General features: G+C 33.9%; 1 protein-coding gene across 2 annotated transcripts; it reads left to right on the plus strand.

Annotated features, from left to right (window-relative positions):
* The first annotated feature begins 12,153 nt into the window (after nt 1-12,153).
* Nucleotides 12,154-15,796, plus strand: LOC107793718 (phosphatidylinositol N-acetylglucosaminyltransferase subunit C). 2 transcript variants are annotated; one of them, XM_016616123.2, is made up of 2 exons: nt 12,154-12,294; nt 14,598-15,796. In XM_016616123.2, exon 2 carries the CDS (start codon nt 14,618-14,620, stop codon nt 15,536-15,538), a length of 921 nt encoding a protein of 306 aa, XP_016471609.1. In that variant the 5' UTR covers nt 12,154-12,294; nt 14,598-14,617; the 3' UTR covers nt 15,539-15,796. The 2 variants fall into 2 exon arrangements, with proteins under 2 accessions (XP_016471609.1, XP_016471610.1); XM_016616124.2 differs by having other exon boundaries at nt 12,158-12,298.
* Nucleotides 15,797-21,309: the final 5,513 nt, after the last annotated feature.

Consider the following 21,309-nt stretch of genomic DNA (forward strand, 5'->3'; position numbering starts at 1 on the left):
ATAATTACAATAGATATTATATAATATAAAAGAGACGATAACAAATAATAGTACGTTATATTACTAAAAAAATAGTATTATTATGATATAGGTAAAAACGATAGTTTAAGTATAATACTAAAAGTTATAATGCTATTAAATTGATAGCGACACTACGAAAATAATAATAGTAATACTATTTATAATAATAAGTTCTCAAGCTAGTAACAAAACAATTAATCTGAAGTAGATGTCTATCAATCCCCGGTAACGACTCCAAAAATTTGACAAGCGTCTAGCGTATATGAATTTAAACTCGTACTTTGTCAAATTATAATATAGAAAGACATCGATACCACAAAGATTGGTTTCTCTATTCTACAAATTGTTCTTGTTTTAATTACTATTTGAGAGAATCGAAAAGGTTGAGTTGAGAGTTAACAAGCAAATAATGAACAAATAAACCGTAGAGAAAAGTATTTTTGGTTTTAACAATTATGATAAAGATGTTGGGATCCTGATTTCACTTGATAATTCTATTAAAAAGCATATATTTATTTTTCAGTCTCTATTTCTCATACAATGCATAAATGCCTCTCTCGATTACACTTATATATGATTACTTAAATTGAACAATTAATAGCACTCCTCTCGGTTATGCAAATTAATTATCAAGATAGTAATATTAAAGAACCAGAAATATATGTTTGAATTGAAACATGCTCTTTTTTCAAAGTAAGTCCCTTTCGGTTACCTTACTTTTTATAACTTGAATTTCATACTATTCGCCTCTTTCGATTTCAGAATTAGTATAAAATCAAATTATAACACAAAACAGATAGATGTGATTAAATAAATGTCAATACCTATCAACACCATTATTAACCTTATTACCTCTTCCGCCTCTCTCGATTACAAAATGAATAACAGGTTAGTTTGTGGTACAAAGAAAATAGGTGTGACTAAATTAAATAACATCTAACTATAAAAGCTGATAAAATTATAAATCGAAAGTTTCAAACCAAACAAGTGAAATTGAAAAATAAACTTTCACTATTATATCGAATTATCAAGATCCATCATTCTCCCAACATAAGATAATTACTCCATACTAGATCTAATACTGCTAATGAAAATATTCATGCCCATTAAATAAGAAAATAGAAAGAAATATTCAATAAGAATAATTCCGCCTATTTAATTAAAAATAGGAACTAAAGTAATTTCCACCTTGAAATTTATTTAGAACTGAAATGAAAGTGTAGTCACCACCGTGGTCTACGGAGACGATTAAAAACTGGAATAAATTTTATAAGAGGAATGATTTCAAATCTCCCAAGTTACTTTTGCAGAGATTGTCAATGTCCATTTTATAGCCATGAGGTAACTTGATGGTAACTGTTTTGCTTTGTTAGAAACGGTTTTTGATTGAAAACGGTTTTCTTGGATGTAATTTTGTTGCAGAATATCTTTCATTTTCTTTTCTTGACAAGTTATGCTTCTTGCTTTTTACACTGATGTATTCTTGCTTGAAATCTTCCCAGACCTTGCACTCTTTCCTGCATTATTTAGTTAAATATTCAGAAAAGATTTGATAATTTTTATGATTTTACAAGGATAATTATATATTTAAAATCTAGCAAAATGCACTTATCATCCGCGCATCCGCGCGGGTGCTAATATTAGTGATCTATTAAATTAAAGGGACTTATATAGTCATCGAATAACTTTTTTTTTATGTACTTTCTTTATTATATTATCCAATTTTTAGTATTATTACATTGTTAATGGAAATTTTTATTAGCATATTACTTTGTTTAATAGTTTGTCGTATATTTTATTACTCCTGATTTTTTTTTATTTTGAAGTTTATTCTATTATTCTCAATAGTATTTGTCATGACCCAAAATCCGCCAAGGATCGTGATGGTGCCAGACACTGCTGTCAGGCAAGCCAACCAAATTACTTGATTAAGTTCTCATTTTAACAATTTTGAAAACTAAGATTTTTCCTTCAATATTACTAGTAAAAGACAATATTTACAATGTAAATAAAAGAATGCTTGGAAATAAATACAAATACCCAATAATCAACCCAGAACCCGATGTCACAAGTACATGAGCATCTACTAAGAAGAAAATAAAATGCAACAACCGTCCGGAATACAATATTGGACAAGAAATAAAAACAGATAATTGAAAGAGACTTTGCTGGTTGCGGGTCGCCTCGAGAAGTGCAGCTCACCTAAGTCTCCGTATCAACCATGCTGCTACGCCCAGTAGGACACTAGAGATACATATGCATGTGCAACAAAAATGCACAAAAGTGTAGTATGAGTACGAAAACAACGTGTACTCAATCAGTATCCCGTCTAATCTCGAAGAAGTAGAGACGAGATGGTCGACTTCGACACTTACTAGTGGTCCAATAATGATATATTATAAATGCAAATAATCAAGGATTTATTAAGAATGACAATAATTTCAAGTAAGTCATAAACAGGTGAAAGTTACTTTTTTTTATTAAAAGTCTCCGGATTCATAATCCAATAGTTTACAATTATCTCAAGTCGGGAAGAGCAAGTATCAATCCCAAATAATCTCAAGGCAAGCAATACAAGCATGCACATATCATGCTGAGGACGTATGGCCCGCTCCAACAATATTTAAGTTGTGCAATGTCGAGGATCGAACGACACGAACCATAGATGCATCTATTTAATCTGCCGAGGCGTTCGACCCGTTCCAAAAATAAACACACACAGATAGTCAATCAAGAAGTCAACATGGAACAATTATCCAAAGAAAAGCCAATTCTCTTTTAACAATTTAAGAAAATGAAGTTTAAATCTTTTTTTTTTAGAAATTCATTTACTAATTCGATGTGATTTAAGCCATTCAAGCTGCCAATAAGATTACAAATAGTCCAAGTATAGCATGCTTTTGAGTCCTAGACTACCCGGACTTAAACATAATAGTTGTTACGCACGGACTCTCGTCACCTCGTGCGTACGTAGCCCTCACAAATAGAAAAACATAACCAATCATATCACCTAGGGGGACAATTCCCTCTTACAAGGTTAGAAAGGAGACTCACCTCGCTCCGAAGATCCATAACCGGCATTCCACGCCCTTCCGAAGACTCAAATTGATACACAACGCTCCAAAACTAGCCAATAATTATGCAAATCCATTAATATGTGCTAAATTACTTAATTATGCAATCCAATTCATAACAATTCCCAACCCCGATCGAAAAATTGACAAAAACGCCCTCGGACCCACGTGCCCGGATTCCTAAATTTTTCGAAGATAAAGTTTACCCATGAATTTACGAACTCAAATATATGATTTTCTCTTAATTCCATACCCAAAATCGTGATTAAATTCCAAAAATACTAGTCTTCTAGATTTTCCCTCAAACCCTAAGTTTTCTACAATTTTTCATGTCTAAGTCCATGTATAAACCATGTATTAAACTCAAAGCTAGCATAAATTACTTACCTCATGATGAATGACGGATTCCCCTCTTCAAATGCTCCAAACAGTGCCCAAGCCAAGAGAAAAATGAGAGAAAAATGGCCAAATCCCGAATTTAAAATAACCCTCTGCCTCCAGCTCTTTTCGCACCTGCGACCTCTAGACCGCAGGTGTGGTTCCGCAGGTGCGGTTCCAATACTGCATCTGCAGTTCTCACCAGGCTGCCCCTCTTCCGCTTCTGCGACTCAACCACCGCAGGTGCAGTCCCGCATCTGCGGCAAAATGACCGCATCTGCGGCCCCAGCTCTCCTCCGCCAATACCGCATCTGCGGCTCTTCTGGCTGCTTCTGCAGCTCCTCACCTGCGGCCCATTTCTCGCAGGTGCGGTTATGACAGCAACCAGCAACTCAGCTCTTCTTCAAACTCCGAATTCGATTCGTTAAGCACCCGGAATCCACCCGAGGCCCTCGGGACCCCAACCAATCATACCAACCAGTCCCAAAACACATTACAGACTTGGTCAAGGCCTCAAATCATATCAAACGACGCTAAAACCATGAATTACACCCCAATTCAAGCTTTATGAGCTTTGAAATTTTAAGCTTCTACATTCGATGCCGAAACCTATCAAATCACATTCGATTGACTTCAAATTTTGCACACAAGTCATATTTGACATTACGGACCTACTCCAACTTTGGGAATCGGATTCCGACCCCGATGTCAAAAAGTCCACTTCTAGTCAAACTTCTCAAAAACCTTCAAATTTTCATCTTTAGCCAAATGACTTCAAAATGACCCACGGATCTCCGAATTCACTTCCGATCGCGCTCCCAACTCTAGAATCATCATACGGAGCTACTCCCAGACTTGGAATCCCAAACGGATATCGATAATACTGAAATTCACTTCAAGTCCAAAATGCTAACTTCCACAATAGGCGCCAAAATGCTCCTGGGTCATCCAAAACCCGACCCGAGCATACGCCCAAGTCCGAAATCATCATACGAACCTGCTGGAACCTTCAAATCTCGATTCCGAGGTCGTTTACTCAAAATCCAATCCTAGTTAATTCTTTCAACTTTAAGCTTCCGAAATGAGAATTCTCTTTCCAAATCAACTCTGAACTTCCCGAAATTAAATTCCGACTATGCGTACAAGTCATAATACCTTAAATGAAGCTGCTCATGGCCTCAGACTGCTGAACGACCCACTAGAGCTCAAAATGACCCGTCGGGTCGTTACAGTATTATCTAAATTTTAATGAATAAAATCTCTATTAAATTGAAGGGACTTATATAATCATCGAATAAATTTTTTGTTTTGTATATTGATTTATTATATTATCTAATTTTTAGTATTATTACATTGTTAATAAATTTTTATTAGCATATTACTTTGTTTAATATTTTTGGCTGCTATTTTCTTTTTGTAATATAATAGAAAATATATATTTTATTACTCTTAAACTATTTTTAACTGATAGTTTTTTTCTTACTTTCGAATTTTATAGATATTTAAATTCAAAAACAATAACCAATAACTAATATTTAACTAAATAACTCATTATTAACTAATTATGCCTTGTGAATTTTTTTCTAGGTTGCCACTTGGCTTAACGTGATGCTTTTTTTTTTTTTTGGTTTTTAATAATATATAGATTTAACTGATACCACTTTTTAGTAACTTCAGATACGTACATTTTTATCTTCTTCTTCACTGTTGCTTTCTTTTTCTTTGTGTTTGGAGTTCCTTCTTCTTCATCTTCTCAGTTGCAAAATGTGCCTATTAAATTTATTGTTGTTTTAAAAATTTGATGATTAGATTTGTTATTGAGAGAAATTCATTTTTAGCCGGTAGGAGAAAACAAATAGCATCCAGTAGCCATAAATATTAGTCAGACAACTCATAACCCCAAAGTAATTATACCGGCTAACCCAAACTTACCATATGCAGACTATTTTTACTTATCTTTCTCTTTTTTCACGGTTCAAATTTTTTGCAAGTACACGATTTGTTAGGTGTAGAAGAATTAGTTGAGAAAATTAAAGAGTTGTAGTTATTGGACAAGAGAAAGTGATTACTAACACCTAAGAATTGCCACCTATCAATTTGGACAATAAATGTACACAGTACAGTGTGACAACTGTACTGTCTCCAAATTAAGTACCTATCAAACTACTAGCGCTACATGCTGTAGAGACTGCAATATTGTGGTATCATGTATGACTTCTTCTACTCGGCATATGTAAGCTCAATTTTCTTTATTCTTCTTCTTTTCTCCGGTTTCGAAGCTTGAAAGAGAAAAGAAGATCTTGAAATTAATGGTCATGAATAAGTCATATTTTTTTTGTGATTATAAATTATCTCATCGAGAATGAAATAAAAAATTTAGTGTATATATATACACACGGACCCACTAAAATATTTAAGATATACTAAAGATACATTAGGATTTAGGGGTACACTGAAAAAAATATAGGATACACTTTATATAAAAAATTTATACAATGTAATAGTATATATACAATTCCATCTCTTTTATTTTGCTCACAAAAAATAACCCAATGGCCGAAAAAATTCTCGTAGTTAAAATTGTATAATAAGTGTGTATATATATATATATATATATGTATATTGTATAATCAGTATATATTGTATAAAAACTCAAAGTGTATATAGATACATAGATATTACATAAAAGATACACTAAATATACATTTATTGTACATGATATACACTAATTATACATCTCATATTCAAGAAGAAGAAGAAGACAACAACAACAACTATCTCCACAAATACACTTCACCTTTTACTTCTTCTTAGGAAATGCACATAAATTCATCCAAAAGAATCATGAAGCCCAACCTCCAAACGGCTCATAAAACACCAACAACCCACTAGCGATATTATATATTGTATAAATAATGTATATAAATTGTATAATAGTATATATACACCTATTATACAACATATATGTAGATTATATAAACATTTGTAAGGTCGCTGCAAAAAAGTCAGAGTCGAAAAGGAAAGCAAAAGGGAAGGTCACCGGAGTCTTTATCCGATCGCACACAGCCATGGCCGATAGATATCACTAGCCAAGTATTTGCTATAATTCCTTACAGATCTAGGATTGCATGACTTTTATAGAAAAGGAAGGAAGCAACATGGAAGATAATAAAATTTTCATTAGTTAGAGGTAGTGGTGGAGATGTTTTAGGTAAAGAAAAATTATTTCTATAAATTTCCTATTCGCAATGGATGGTTGTTGGTCTCGATTTGATTTTGGGATTGAGATTTGAGAGTGTTTTGAGAGAGATGAAGATTTACTTATGAAAATATAGTGAATCGATGATAGTGAGTACTGAGTACGAGTGACAATTTGAGCCCAAAGCCATCTAACCCGCCCAACTCACCCAAAGATTAATGGGTTAGATTACAAACATTTTAGCTCATGGGACAATTTGGATTGAGCCAAGTTAACCCATTATATTTTATAGCTCATTCTGTCTCATTAATCAATCCAAATACAACCCATGAAACTCACCCAAAACAAAAGGTATCTCAACCCAACTTATATAGAAATTTATTTAGCTGCCCCAATTTTACTTTTTTTTTTGTATTTTTAATTTTCTGCGCCATCCATCCCCTCTCCCCCCGCCCTCCCCCCAATTTTTTTTTTTTTTTTTGTATTTCAAAAAGAAAAATTAAGTTTTTTATTTTTAATTTTCTATTTTCTATTTTTTTCGTTTTTCTACATCACCCACCCACCCCACCCCCACCCCTAAATTTTTTTTCGACTTACACATTTTAAGGTAAAAGGCTTTTTTTATGCAAGATGAGCATGGTTCTAAAACATGGGTCAAGTTAGGCGGGTTGGGTTATGACCCATTGTTTAGCCCATCTTGACCTAGCCCATCTTATCCCAAGTAAGGGTTGGGTTGGGCAATGACCCATTTATTAACCTAATCCATCTTGACCCGCCCAAATTCAGCCCAACCCGCCCATTTGGCATCACTAATAGTGAGATCAATTGTGGAGATAAGCTGGATTGGTGGTGTGAGGAAGGCAGTGGAGATAAGCTGCATTGATTGTGATTATATGGATGATGGAAGTGGGTGGAGAATAACAAACAACTGGAGGAGTAGGAAATAAGAATGAATTGCGAATAGAAGTGCATTGGGAATTGTGACTTGCAAAAGAATTGGGCCTAATGGTCATTTCGGGTCAAAGATGAAAACATGGGCTATTAAAATATTTGAACGGCCATACAACGTCATTTACTCTTTGTTATTTATGATATTTCAAATTTAAGCCCATATGAAGTAGATTTGAGTGTTGAACCGTATGTTTGATTGTTAAAATTCGAAGAACAAGTTTATCTTTCAAAACTTCAGATTTTGAATTTGAAGTTGTATTGAAAAATTGAAATACTTGAGATTCGAAATTACAATTGAAAGATAGAATAACTTTATATTCGAAATGTGAAGTTGCTTTGAAGAGTTTGAACTCTTTACAATTTGAATTAAAGTTGCAGTTTTGTACCGTGTACGGAAGATATTGAATTACTTTATAAAGTTTTATAAAGTTTTGTGTGATGGGGGTATAAATTGGACGGTGACCCAAAAAATAGCTATATATGCAAAAGGGATTTTTTCATTCCTATACACTATTTGAAACTTTATTACTCTTAATATTCATGTTTAGCTAATTACCTGGCATAAACAAATTTTGTTTACCAAATATATACAATCCACCTTAAAAGGTTCTGAATCCATTATTTGTGGCTTCAATCAAGGAATTTAGTTACACCCTTTCCTTCTTTCTCTCCTCTCTCCCTTCCTCTCTCCCCTCTTCTCCACATTGCCCCATGAGGCTTGCTGCTCACTCGGTATTTTTTTCGAAAAATCTGCAAAAAGTCCTACGATAAACTGGGAGAGGCAAAGAGAAATTTGTAGTCGTGGATATTAATTCCATATTTGGAGTATGATTGGTGTTTCTGTTTCCATTCTTGTACTACCAAGTATAAACTGTCATCTCTTTGCAAATCTTCTTAATATTCCTACATATTAGTTTGTGTCACAATATAAAATTCATAGTAAAAGGGAGATCTATGGTACTCTATTAAGTTAGGGAGAAAATATTGGCATAGTGCTTGTTCGGTTGCTATCAATTTTTTCCTACAGTACAATAGGCATGAAAAAAAAATCTTTCCTATATCAATCACTAACTGGAATGGATGGCAATCAAGAGGTCACAATTTTAACTGCAACGTGCAAGTTTGAATATCAGTGGCCATCATTGCTTCCAATTTGAGCCTTCCCTACTCCTTGTAATCTATTAGCAGAAGGATATTTTTCTTCCTTTATTATTAAAATTTCCCTTTAGATGTTTAGCTCTCTAATCTCTATGATCAGGATTCAGGATCAAAGAATGTATGGTTTAACTGATTATTGATAAATCAATCTGCATACTATGGCATAATAACATCACTCTATATTATGATGGACATCAACCTACAACTATAGTCCTTCTTCTTTTTCCATTATACAACTTATCTTCAATTTATCTACAACTTTCATACATTATTTATATCAAGTTATATATAACTACAATATCATACCACTTAAAAATATTTTTTATACAAATTTTATACAATATGTCTTTTGTATATTTTATATCTGATTTATATATATAGTAAAAATAAATTTTATACAACTAATTATATATTATACAACTTATCTACAACTTATCCATAACTTTCACACATTATTTCTACCTAGTTATATACAATTACAATATCACACAATTTTTATACAATACTGTTCAACTTTCATACAATATTTAAATAAATAAAAACTATATAAATAACAGAAGATAACTTTTCTACAATTTTACTACAACTTTACTACAATTTATGCAGCATAATGTATGTCATGTCTTCTTTTCTTCGAGTTTCAATCTGAAATTCAGCCAAAATCAAGTCTTATCTTCACCAAAACACCTTCAAAATTACGATATAAACTCCAAACTATATTTTCAATTGTTTGCAACAACACACAATCCACACAAATAATGGTTTTTGAAAACCCAAATTCGAATTCAAAGCTTCAAAGCTTTTTAATGCCTGTCAATGGTGGAATTGTTGCTCTCTTTACACTACTGAAATTAGGAATTGAGAGATAGAGAGACGTAGAGAGAATTCTCAATTATTTGCAACAACATCCAATTCAAACAAATAATATTTCTTGAAAACCCAAATTCGAATTCAAAGTTTCAAAGCTTTTTAATGGCTATCAATTGTGAAATTGTTGTTCTCTTGTGCAAGATATGTGCGCGAGGGAGTCGGATGTGGAGAGAGAAACTTGGGGAGTGGAAGATAGTTTTATAGGAATGTAAAAATCTCTAAGCAATCTTAATCTGGACCAAGTGAGGTGCATAAAAGATGATGACGGCAAAGTTTTGATGGGAGATGACCAGATTAAGAGGAGGTGGCAGACCTACTTTCATAAACTTTTAAGTGAAGAAGGGGATCAAGATATTATACTTGGGGAATTGAGGAATGCCGACAGTCACCATGAATTAAGTAATTGTAGGGACATTGATATCGATGAAGTCATGAAGGCAATGCGTAAGATGAGAAGGGGCAGAGCTACCGGGCCAGACGAAATTCCGGTTGAACTGTGGAGGTGTGTGGGTAGAGCAGGCTTGGAATGGCTTACTGGATTGTTTAGTGTTATATTCAAGTCTAATAGGATGCCTGAAGAATGGAGGTGGAGTACAATGGTTCCGTTGTATAAGAACAAGGGTGATGTCCAGAGTTGTAACAACTATAGGGGCATCAAATTACTAAGTCATACCATGAAAGTTTGGGAGAGAGTGGAAGAAATGAGAGTGCGAAGGACGTTGTCTATTTCAGACAACCAGTTCGGGTTCATGCCGAGGCGATCTACCACAGAAGCTATCCACCTTATTAGGAGGATGGTGGAACAGTACAGGGATAGGAAGAAGGATCTCCACATGGTGTTTATTGATCTGGAGAAAGCGTACGATAGGGTTCCTAGGGAGGTCTTATGGAGATGCTTAGAGGATAAAGGGGTCCCGGTTGACTATATTAGGGTGATTAAAGACATGTATGCTGGAGCTAAGACTCGGGTTAGGACAGTAGGAGGCGACTCTAAACACTTTCCAGTTATTACGGGGTTGCACCAAGGGTCTGCGCTCAGCCCATTCCTATTTGCCCTGGTGATGGATGCACTGACTCATCATATTCAAGGGGAGGTGCCATGGTGCAGGCTATTTGCTGATGACATTATTCTAATTGACGAGACACGAGGCGGCGTCAACGAGAGGCTAGAGATTTGGAGACATGCTCTTGAGTCTAAAAGTTTCAAGTTGAGCAGGACGAAGACGGAATACCTCGAGTGCAAATTTGGGGTTGAGCCGACGGAAGCGGGAGTTGAAGTGAGGCTTGACTCTCAAGTCATTCCCAAGAGGGGTAGTTTCAAGTACCTTGGATCGGTTATTCAGGGGATCGGGGAGATTGATGAGGATGTCACACACCGTATAGGGGTGGGGTGGATGAAGTGGAGGTTAGCATCGGGAGTCTTGTGTGATAAGAAAATGCCACCGTTACTAAAAGGTAAGTTTTATAGAGCAGTGGTTAGGCCTGCCATGTTATATGGAACTGAATGTTGGCCGGTAAAGAACTCACACATCCAGAAGATGAAAGTAGCAGAGATGAGGATGTTGAGGTGGATGTGCGAGCATACAAGGATGGATAAGATTAGGAATGAAGATATTCGAGAGAAGGTGGGCGTGGCCCCCATGGAGGACAAGATGCGGGAAGTAAGACTCAGATGGTTCGGGCACATTCAGAGGAGGAGCACTGATGCACCGGTGAGGATGTGTGAGCGACTGGCTGTAGTGGCACGCGGAGAGGTAGAGGACGACCTAAGAAGTATTGGGGAGAGGTGATCAGACAGGACATAGCGCGACTTAGGATTACTGAGGACATGACCCTTGACAGGGAATTATGGAGGTCGAGCATTAAGGTTGTAGGTTAGAGGAAAGTTGTGAATATTTCTACAGCACAATAGAGTGAGACTAACCAGTTAGGAGATAGACTAAGAAGGCCATTGGTCGTCTATTGATGCAGGGCTTACCTGCTAGTTTTTACTATACCAGCCATCTATTGCGCATTTCATATTCTGTATTTCATATCTCTTATAAATGTGTTATTTTATTATGTATTTTTATGGTACTAATATATCGTCTTCTGTTGCTTTTTTTGAGCCGAGGGTCTCCTGGAAACAGCCTCTCTACTCTTCGGGGTAGGGGTAAGGTTTGCGTACATATTACCCTTCACAGACCTCACTTGTGAGATTATACTGGGTCGTTGTTGTTGCTGTTGTTGTGTAAAAATCTCTAAGCAAAATGCTATTGTCGCTAATTTCTATCATGAGATTGGCCGAAAATTCCCAATAAATCAAATTTCACCAAATTCAACCCCAAATAAATTTACCAATCTTCCTTCTGGTCAAATCCTTTCCTGCCACCAGCGAATACACCTTTTCCCCTTTCAATTTTTCGACCAAACTTCCTTATTTAATATCTTTTTCCCTTTCATTTTCTATTTTATTTATTTTCTTTCATTAATTCGTCTATCCATATGTACCAAATTTATACTAGCATAATAATCTCCTCCTAATCACAAATCGGAATGTTTCCTTCCCTTTTTCCAATCTCAAAAACAGATTTTGAAGAGAAATTGCGAAGATCGGGGTAGAATTTTCTTTGAAGAATCCGTCCAAGTTCAAGATGTCACAAAGTAGGTAAAAATTATGAAATTTCTCTGTTATTATTTTTAATATATTTCACACTGATTCGTACTCTCCCGCGTATTAAATTTGATTTCCCAAAATCTCGATCTTGTACTCTTCTTCTCAAAACTTTCTCTTTCTAACATGAAGTCTTGCTCTGATTTTACTTGCTCTTTATTATTTACTGAATCAGATTTTTTTGTTTGTTTTGTGTTTGCTATTATACTTATTACTCCCTCCGTTTCAGTTTATGTGAATTTGTTTGACTGGACATGAAGTTTAAGAAAAAATGAATACTTTTGGAATTTGTGATCGTAAACCAGTCAAAAAGGGGTCCAGAGTATCTATGTGGTTATAAAAGATTATCATTAAGGATAGAATTGTAAGTTTAAGCTAAATTGTTACTAAATTTAGAAAGGGATCATTCTTTTTGGAACGGACCAAAAAGGAAATAGGTTTACTTAAAACAGAAGGGAGGGAGTATAAAATTACCTCTACGACCTTAATTTTCGGATGTCTTACCTTGTTAAACGTAGAGCCTCAATAATTCGCTAACTATAAATACCATTGTTATGGTGGCTGTAGGAGAGAGGTTTATTCACTGTTATTATAACACTTTGTTGTGATTGCTACTTTCTGGTCGGCTTTCTCTGTTATTGTTCAGCTAAATTGTCCCAACTAGAAAGCAATTCCGTAGTCTCACTAGGCATTACCCAGCTTAAGCTTTCATACTCATGAATAGTTTCCACAATCTATTGGTCACCTGACAATGGAGAAATAGGTGACTGTTTGTTTCGATGGCCTTTCCACACAGAAAACATTTGGAGCACAGAGGCATTATATTCCTCTCTTCATTAAGCTCTCATGTGTCGGAACAGCCTGTTTGACCAAAACACAATTACTTTAAGGGAACCTTCAACCTCCAATTATGCTTCCATAACTAAGCCCCTTGTTGCTGTGTACTTATGGTTAAAACCTCGTATGCTGCAGATTTCACGGTGAAAACTCCTTTGCAATCAACTTTCTTCTGATGATTACTTGTGGTTTATCTATTTTCTGTTTATGTGAATTTTCTACCCTTTTTTGGGTTAGTAATGCTATCAGTCGTTCAAGATAGATCTTCATTCGGCTATGTTTAATGCTTAAATATGTTGAGTCTACTATATGAATTATCTTTATCAATCCCACTCCATTGAGGTCCATATCATTCCAATACTCATTCAAGATAGACGTTGAAAAAATTAAACTGCCAGCTATATCTCCTGAGTTCAGCATTTTGTAGTAGTATCTGAGCTTATGCTGCTCTTTTCTTTTCTTTTCTTTTCTTCTCTGCTTGTGGTTTCCTTGCCAATAGTAATGATTGATGGTGCAATCAGAATAGTATAAGATATGGGTACGGTGTACTTCTTCTGGTTGTCAGTGACAACGATATTTCAAAAATATAGTGACAAATAATCCAGCATTATCTTGGGGTTGGCTAGAGGTGCTCATCAAGTTGTGGGGCTAGGATGGGATTCTTTTGAGGTTAAAGGGTGATATGTGTAACTTTTAAGTCAATTTGATACTTTTTTTTTCTCTCCATTTGATACTTATGACTTGATATAAAAAAATATCATTAGAGTATAAGGAGGTTATATCATACACTGAGAGAGAAACTTAAAGGCTTTACTCTGGTCCAAAAGCTGAAGATATCAAGATTACATTTTACCAATTAAGAGGAGTTAGTGATGTAAAACGAAATTGGATGGTGTAAAATGTATTAATCTATCAGATTTGAAAAGGCTTGATATTGCAAAATAAAGAGATTTGTAGCTCGGTTTCTTCTTTTTATTTCGTAAATGCAATGTGAATTTTTGTGTCTGCAATGTGTTTACCTAGCTTGAAAATTACTCAATATACAGCGGTGTGGAGTTACTAGAATAAGTGTGTTTGTGATAAATAATGTGAATGGAGATTGGCGAACGTTGATTAAAATATTACGTGGCTCCAGATCCTAAGCTAGATGCATGATTTGTTGTGTTTTCCCTTTTTTCATCTCTAACTTGTGTAAACTATAACAGAGTGATTATGATTTAGGATCCCTGAGTGCTGACTGTCATTTATTTTTGGACTTTGTTAGTTGCTTTGTGCTAGACTGACACACTGTATTAGGGCTAACATTTCTCTTAAGTCCTTTTTTTTTTTTTGAGAAGAAATCTTTTTGCTTGTAATTATGCTTCTTGTAATGCATCTTCTTGATGCCTGTTGGTGAAACACCTTACTTCATCAAAAAAAAAAAAGTTGCTGACTGTCATTTAATAATTGTTCGCAGATGCTGTGGAGTAGAGTTGTATGATACAGATGGAGGCTAACATCAGTGGGAGCTCTTCTCCAACCCATTCAAAATGGAGAAAAGTTGTTTATGGTGGGATGCAACCTGGCTTTGATGACAATCACACAGATGAATCCTTCCTGGAGGAAATGATCATGAATGCTAATGTTGTCAAAAGAGACTTATTGAAGGTGGTGCTCGATGCAGTTTCAATCTCACAATATCTTTGCATTGTTGCCCTTGTGGTTTTAGTTTGGACCTACACCCTCAGAAATACCTTGAATGAAAAATATCTTTTACTCTTGAATGTCAGCCTTCTTGGTTCGGGTTTCTTTATTCTGCTCTTAACTGCGGACATGATACCCTTTAATCTCCTCCTCAATTATCTCCTAAAAAATACCTTCTTCATAACTGCCTTATATATGCTGTCTCCTATCTATCATACACTTACTAGGTCCATAAGCTCGAATTCTATATGGGCGCTAACAGCTTCCCTTCTCATTCTCCATCTCTTCCTGCACAATTACTCAGGGTCCACCGTAAAGGCTCCTGGAGCTTTAGAAAATCCAACCCTGACAAGCAATATATCACTGAACGCGTCCATCGTGGCTTCACTTTTGATTTCATCCCGCCTTCCATCGAGGCTTCATGTCTTTGCTATTGTGCTATTCTCCTTGCAAGTTTTCCTTTTTGCTCCTTTAGTCACATATTGTGTCAAGAAGCGCTCTTTTAAGCTGCATATTTGCTTTTCCCTTCAGTTACTGGTTCTAACACTAATATTCACTTACCAGTTGCATAAGCTGCTTTTCATCTTGCTTTTGGGCATTTTTGTCTTCGTTAATTTGGTTTGTCCCTACTGGTTGATACGGATTCAAGAGTACAAGTTTGAGATTAATGGCCCCTGGGATGAGGCTAAGCTCTGTTTTAACATTACAGAATGAGCAGGTTATATTTTTAGGCATCTCCTTTGTATTCAAATCTCCTGGATACTCTTGGACATGTAACTCATCTGTAAGTTTTCAGTTCATTAAGTTGTCTTTTTTAGATTATTGATTTAACTAGTCATGTAACTATTAGGGGTGTTCGTTGGTTGGGTTGACATGGCGTTGAAATATTTTGATTCGGTATTTTTGACTTTTGATTTTAAAAGTGATATACCAATACTGTATCGAAATAAATTTGGTTGTTTCAACTTTTTACTTTTCGATTTTGGTTTGTGTGGTTCGGTAACTTCGGTATTACTCTTTAAAGTTATATTTTATCAATCCTAACTTGTAATTGTGATTTATGAAATTGATTCTTCATACTCAAGCATAAAGAAAATAAATTAAATCAAAACGTTAATGATGCTTCATTCTAAAACAAGACTCTTCTTCTTTGCTTGTAAAGCAGAAGTAAAGAAAAAGCATCAGGCATAATGTTATTAGAAGCCAAATGTAAAACAAATATGTTTGCAGTCATTCAATAAATTAAATTTAGGGTAATAAATCTCACTTATCATGTTTTATATCAAGTAAAATCACACAATTATTAAATGGCCAAAGTAGATTTTTTGACCAGGATTAAATTTACTCATGACCAAAAAATTTCGGGTTTAAGCTAATAAGTCAGTTGTCACTGCAAAAAGGGGCATTATATTGGAAGTCCTAGACAGGGCTGGTTCAAGCCTAAGGGCACTAAAGTATTTGAACTCTACGGTAAATACTCAATTTGAAATGGATGGAGTATCAAATTATATTCACCTTACCGAAGTTTCATCTATATATATCGGTAGTATAAATAATTTTTATATTATTACTTGATCTTTATATGTTGTTGGCTTGTGGCGTATAACTTGTTTTAATAAAAGGCTACTTATAAATACTTTTTGACTGACTTGATAATATAAAGTTTTTCAGATTACCAAGAATATATATATATATGGGTCTTGCTAACCTACCACGCGAAGGTAGGTGGTATGTTAGCACCCTACCCATTTTGTCTTTTCCTTAAATACCCTAATTTTTAATTTCTATGCTTTACTGGTGAGGGGGGTCTTTTGTAATTTTATAGCAAGACATAATTTGCTTCTCTCAGCTTTCTCTCTCGATTTGCCCACTTCTCTCTTCTCCCTTTCTTTATCTCTCTCGCTGTCTCTTCGCTATTGTGAATTAGGAATTGAGACTTGAATTTGAGCTTGAAATTTCGAATTTGTGATAAATTATTACCTTGGGTTTGTGTCAAAGTAGTTTTGAGCTAGATAATTGAAGGTAAGTACCGTTGAAAACATTGGTGGCTCAAAAATTCTGAGTCCTCCATTGATAAACCTTTAAAGCTTCTGGGTTTTGTGTCAGATCGGAAAAAAAATTACTCAAAAATCGACTGGGTGTTATCTTCAATTGTTGGAAACTGTTTTGCAAACTTGAATTCGAAGTTTGGGCAGTTTTGGCAACTGATTTGAGGTGTACCAAGACTGAAATTGCAGTTGAAACTCAAGCTTCTTAGACCTGAAGAAATCGAATTTCTTGGTAGTATTGGTTCAATTAGCTTTTGTTTTTCTTTTTGCTAAGCTAACTCATAAAATTAATTAAGCTTCCACTTTTTCCTATTAAAACGACAATAGGTGAATCATGATTACAGAGGAAAGAGAGACGGGGAGAGAGGAACATGGAGAATGGGTGTTGGATCTAATATTTTTGTGAAAAGACCAAAATGTCTCCCCTATTAAATGTGTTGGAATAAACTATTAAGGGTATTTAAGGAAAAGATAAAATGGGTAGGGTGCCAACATATTACCTTCATGTACTATGTTATATATATATATATTAGTCTTAAAGTACGCGCGTTGCGCGTGTATTTTATGTCAATCAATTATATATTATAACAATTACATAGATATTATTTACAAAAGTATCTGAATTATTTAATATAAAATTTAAAAAAATTCAAATTCCTTAAAAAAAATAATGAACGTTAATCACATTTATCCAACTTAATAAAAGAAGATTAATGCTCTACAAATACCTTATTTTGGACTTTCATTAGGGATAAATTTAAGTTCTCGTGCCATCCTTTCTAGGTAGATTTAATCATTATTATGATAAAGAGATTATATATACTAATAAAGATTGGTACTTCATTTTTCTCAATAGTGATGGGTAATATCAGCTAGTCGCATATCCGTAATTTGATATTTGTTTATAATGACATGTAAGATCTATCTGGTAAATAGATTTATCAACACTATGAGCGACCACGAGACTCTATGACAACACTTGAAAATTATTTATTAACATTTTCTTAGAAAAGAATAGCTTGACATAGCTAATATTTTAACATTACCAACTTTAAACCTTTAAAATTTTAGCAATCTGAAAATAATTGTGAGCTCTTGAATGTGATTTTGTACAATTTGCTTTACGTTTTCTAACCTGTTTGGCCAAGCTTTTTTTGAGGCAAAAACACCTTTTTGGGTCAAAAGTACTTTTTTTCCTAAAATTAAGGTGTTTGGCCAAGCTTTTGAAAGGAAAAAAAAGTGCTTTTAGCGAGAAGCAGAAGCAGTTTTGGAGAAACACGAAAAGTAGTTTCTCTCCAAAAGTACTTTTTTGAAAAACACTTTTGATAAAAATACACTTAGAAGCAGTTTTTTAAAGCTTGACCAAACACTAATTGCTGCTCAGAAGTACTTTTCAATTTAATTAGCCAAACACAAACTGCTTCTCACCAAAAGTACTTTTGAAAAAAACACTTCTCAAAATAAGCTGATTTTTGCAGCTTGGCCAAACGGGCTAGTTCGTCTCTTGGTATCTTGAAGTGGAAGATTTCTAATATCACCTAGATTATTATTATTCTGGGTGAAATAACAATCCGTAAAATTATAAATTCTTATGAAAAATAATTTATCCGACTTATATAAGTAATTTCACTGTAACTACATTCCTAATATTAAGAGTTTTTATATAGTTCAAATAGAAAAGATAAAATAGTCAAAACTTTAGTTAATTTTAATGTTCTAAATATTAAAAAAAATAATTAAATGATAATTTTGTTTCTCTTTTCTTTTAATTTTATCTTCTTCAATTAATCTAGACTATTATAAAAGTATGAAACTTAAATGCAAAATCGACCGACCTTTTAATTATTTAAAAATAATACTATATATTAATAGTTTTTAATTTTAGTCTCACATTATTTATCACGTAATTATAATAAATAATATAATTTGTTGCAAATATTAAGTGAAGTAAATTTGTTCTTCAACAAAAATACTCATTGATGTTAAAAAATTATTTTGTTCATCGTGAATACAATTAGAATACTATTAGGATGTCAATTTCCAATTGCCACGTAAAAGTTATTTCAAACAAACGTCAACAAATTTTATAGTATCGTCCAAATAAAGACTCTTTACACATTTATTTAAGGTACAATTTTAAAGTCCTAAATTTTAGGTACCTAATTTAACTAAGAAAAGATATAACAAAATTTTAATGAATTTTTATGTCCTAAATATTAGAAAAATAATTAAATGACTATTTTATCTAATGTAAACTCTATTTTTTAAAGGGTAAAAAAGGCGAACGACATTTCGCTAAGGGCCTTCGTGCTTTTAATATAGTACTAGTATTAGGGTACGCGCTTTGCGCGTGTACCCTATATCAATGAATATATAATTTTTTTAAAATACGAAAAATATTAAATAATGTGAGTTATTGAATAAAATAAAATAAAAAGTATAAGTTCTTAAATATGATGAACATTGATCATTTTTAGCCCGCTGCTCGATAAATAAATAATAATATAAAATATTAAAAAAATACTATAATATTAGAGTTAATACTTTATAAAAAATAATGTAAATATATGAAGCTGTCATTTATTAGAATGGTTATAAAAAGAAAAACAAAAAAAAAAGACTTCGTATGTAGGTTATCATACGAAAATTTTAATCGAATGGTCATATAAAATAAAGGTCACAAAAAATAAGGTAGAAAACCAATGTTTATTGTTATTTTATTATAATCATTCAAATTTTAATTGATAAAGTTATTTTTTTAGACCCTTGAATTATAGTAAAAGAGAAACGATAGCTGAAACCATGGTAATATCACAATGGAAGGATATCACAATGGAAGTTTAGCTTTGCTTTGAATGGCAAATACTCACGTTAGTTTTGATTTAATAAATATATTACACATCATATAATTCTATATATTAAGACTTTTACATAGTTCAAATAAAAAAATATAATAAGTAAAATTTCAACTAATTTTAACATCCTAAAAGTTAGAAAAATAATTAAATAATTATTTTGAGTGTAAAATTAATTTTCTTGATTTCTTTTTATACTTCTTATATTTGTCGAAGGATATCTAACAATGGAAATATAGCTTTTCTTTGGATGGAAAATTACTCACGTGAGGTTTGATAAGTAATGTGTTATATGTTGCCAAATATTATGACTTTTTACATATATACTTCAAAAAAGAATTAAGGAAAGATATAAAAAATCTTAGGTGATTTTAAAATCCTAAACAAATTAGGAGAAATAATGAAATAACTAATTTGTCTAGTACGAAATCAAATTTTAGAGGGTAAAAAAGGCGAACGACATTTCGCTAAGGGCCTTCGTGCTTTTAATATAGTATAGATATAAATATATAGAATAGATATAGATATAGATAAGATACAAAAAGTGTCACGTTCCAAAACTAGGGGGAGACCTTGCAAATCAATTTTGTACCTCCATACCAATAGAACTTTTAGAAAAATATCATAGACTCCTATTGAACATATACAAAAATAGTATCTAGAGAATAATTATTTAATTATATTAAAACTTTTGAAGGATAATAAGTATCTATCTATATTATTATAAAAGTGGGAAGAGCTAAACTAAAAAGTTAAAAATTTCAAATCGTTAATATGTGGCCAAGGTCAAAGAGAGGAAGGCTCGGGATCTGGACTAAGTGAGGTGCATCAAAGACGATGATGGTAGAGTTTTGATGGGGGAGAACCAGATTAAACGAAGATGGCAGACCTACTTTCATAAACTTCTGAATGAAGAAGGGGATCAGGATATTGTGCTAGGTGAATTGGGACATTTCGAGTGTCAACGTGACTTTAGGTATTGTAGGCGCATTAAGGTTGAGGAGGTCGTGAAGGCTACGTAAGATGAGTAAGGGCAGAACTACTAGGCCACACAAAATTCCGGTTGACTTTTAGAGCTGTACGGGTAGAGCAGGATTGAAGTGGCTACTGGGTTGTTTAATGTTATTTTCAGGACGAAGGGGATGTCAGAGGAGTGGAGGTGGAGCACGGTGGTTCCGTTGTACAAGAATAAAGGTGATATCCAGAGTTGTAACAACTATAGGGGTATCAAATTACTGAGCCATACCATGCAAGTTTGGGAGAGGGTGGTAGGAATGAGGGTGATAAGGACAATGTCTATTTCAGACAACTAGTTCGGGTTCATACCGAGGCATTCTGCCACGGAAGCTATCCACCTTATTAGGAGGTTGGTGGAACAGTACAAGGATAGGAAGAAGGATCTGCACATAGTTGATTTGGAGAAAGCGTATGACAAGATTCCTAGGGAGGTTCTATGGAGATGCATTGAGGCAAAATGTGTACCAGTTTCTTACATTAGGGTGATCAAGTACATGTATGATGGAGCTAAGACTCGGGTTAGGACAGTGGGAGGCAAGTCAGAGCATTTTCCGGTTGTTATGGG

Source organism: Nicotiana tabacum, chromosome 6, assembly GCF_000715075.1.
Source record: "Nicotiana tabacum cultivar K326 chromosome 6, ASM71507v2, whole genome shotgun sequence".
Taxonomy (NCBI): Eukaryota; Viridiplantae; Streptophyta; class Magnoliopsida; order Solanales; family Solanaceae; genus Nicotiana; species Nicotiana tabacum.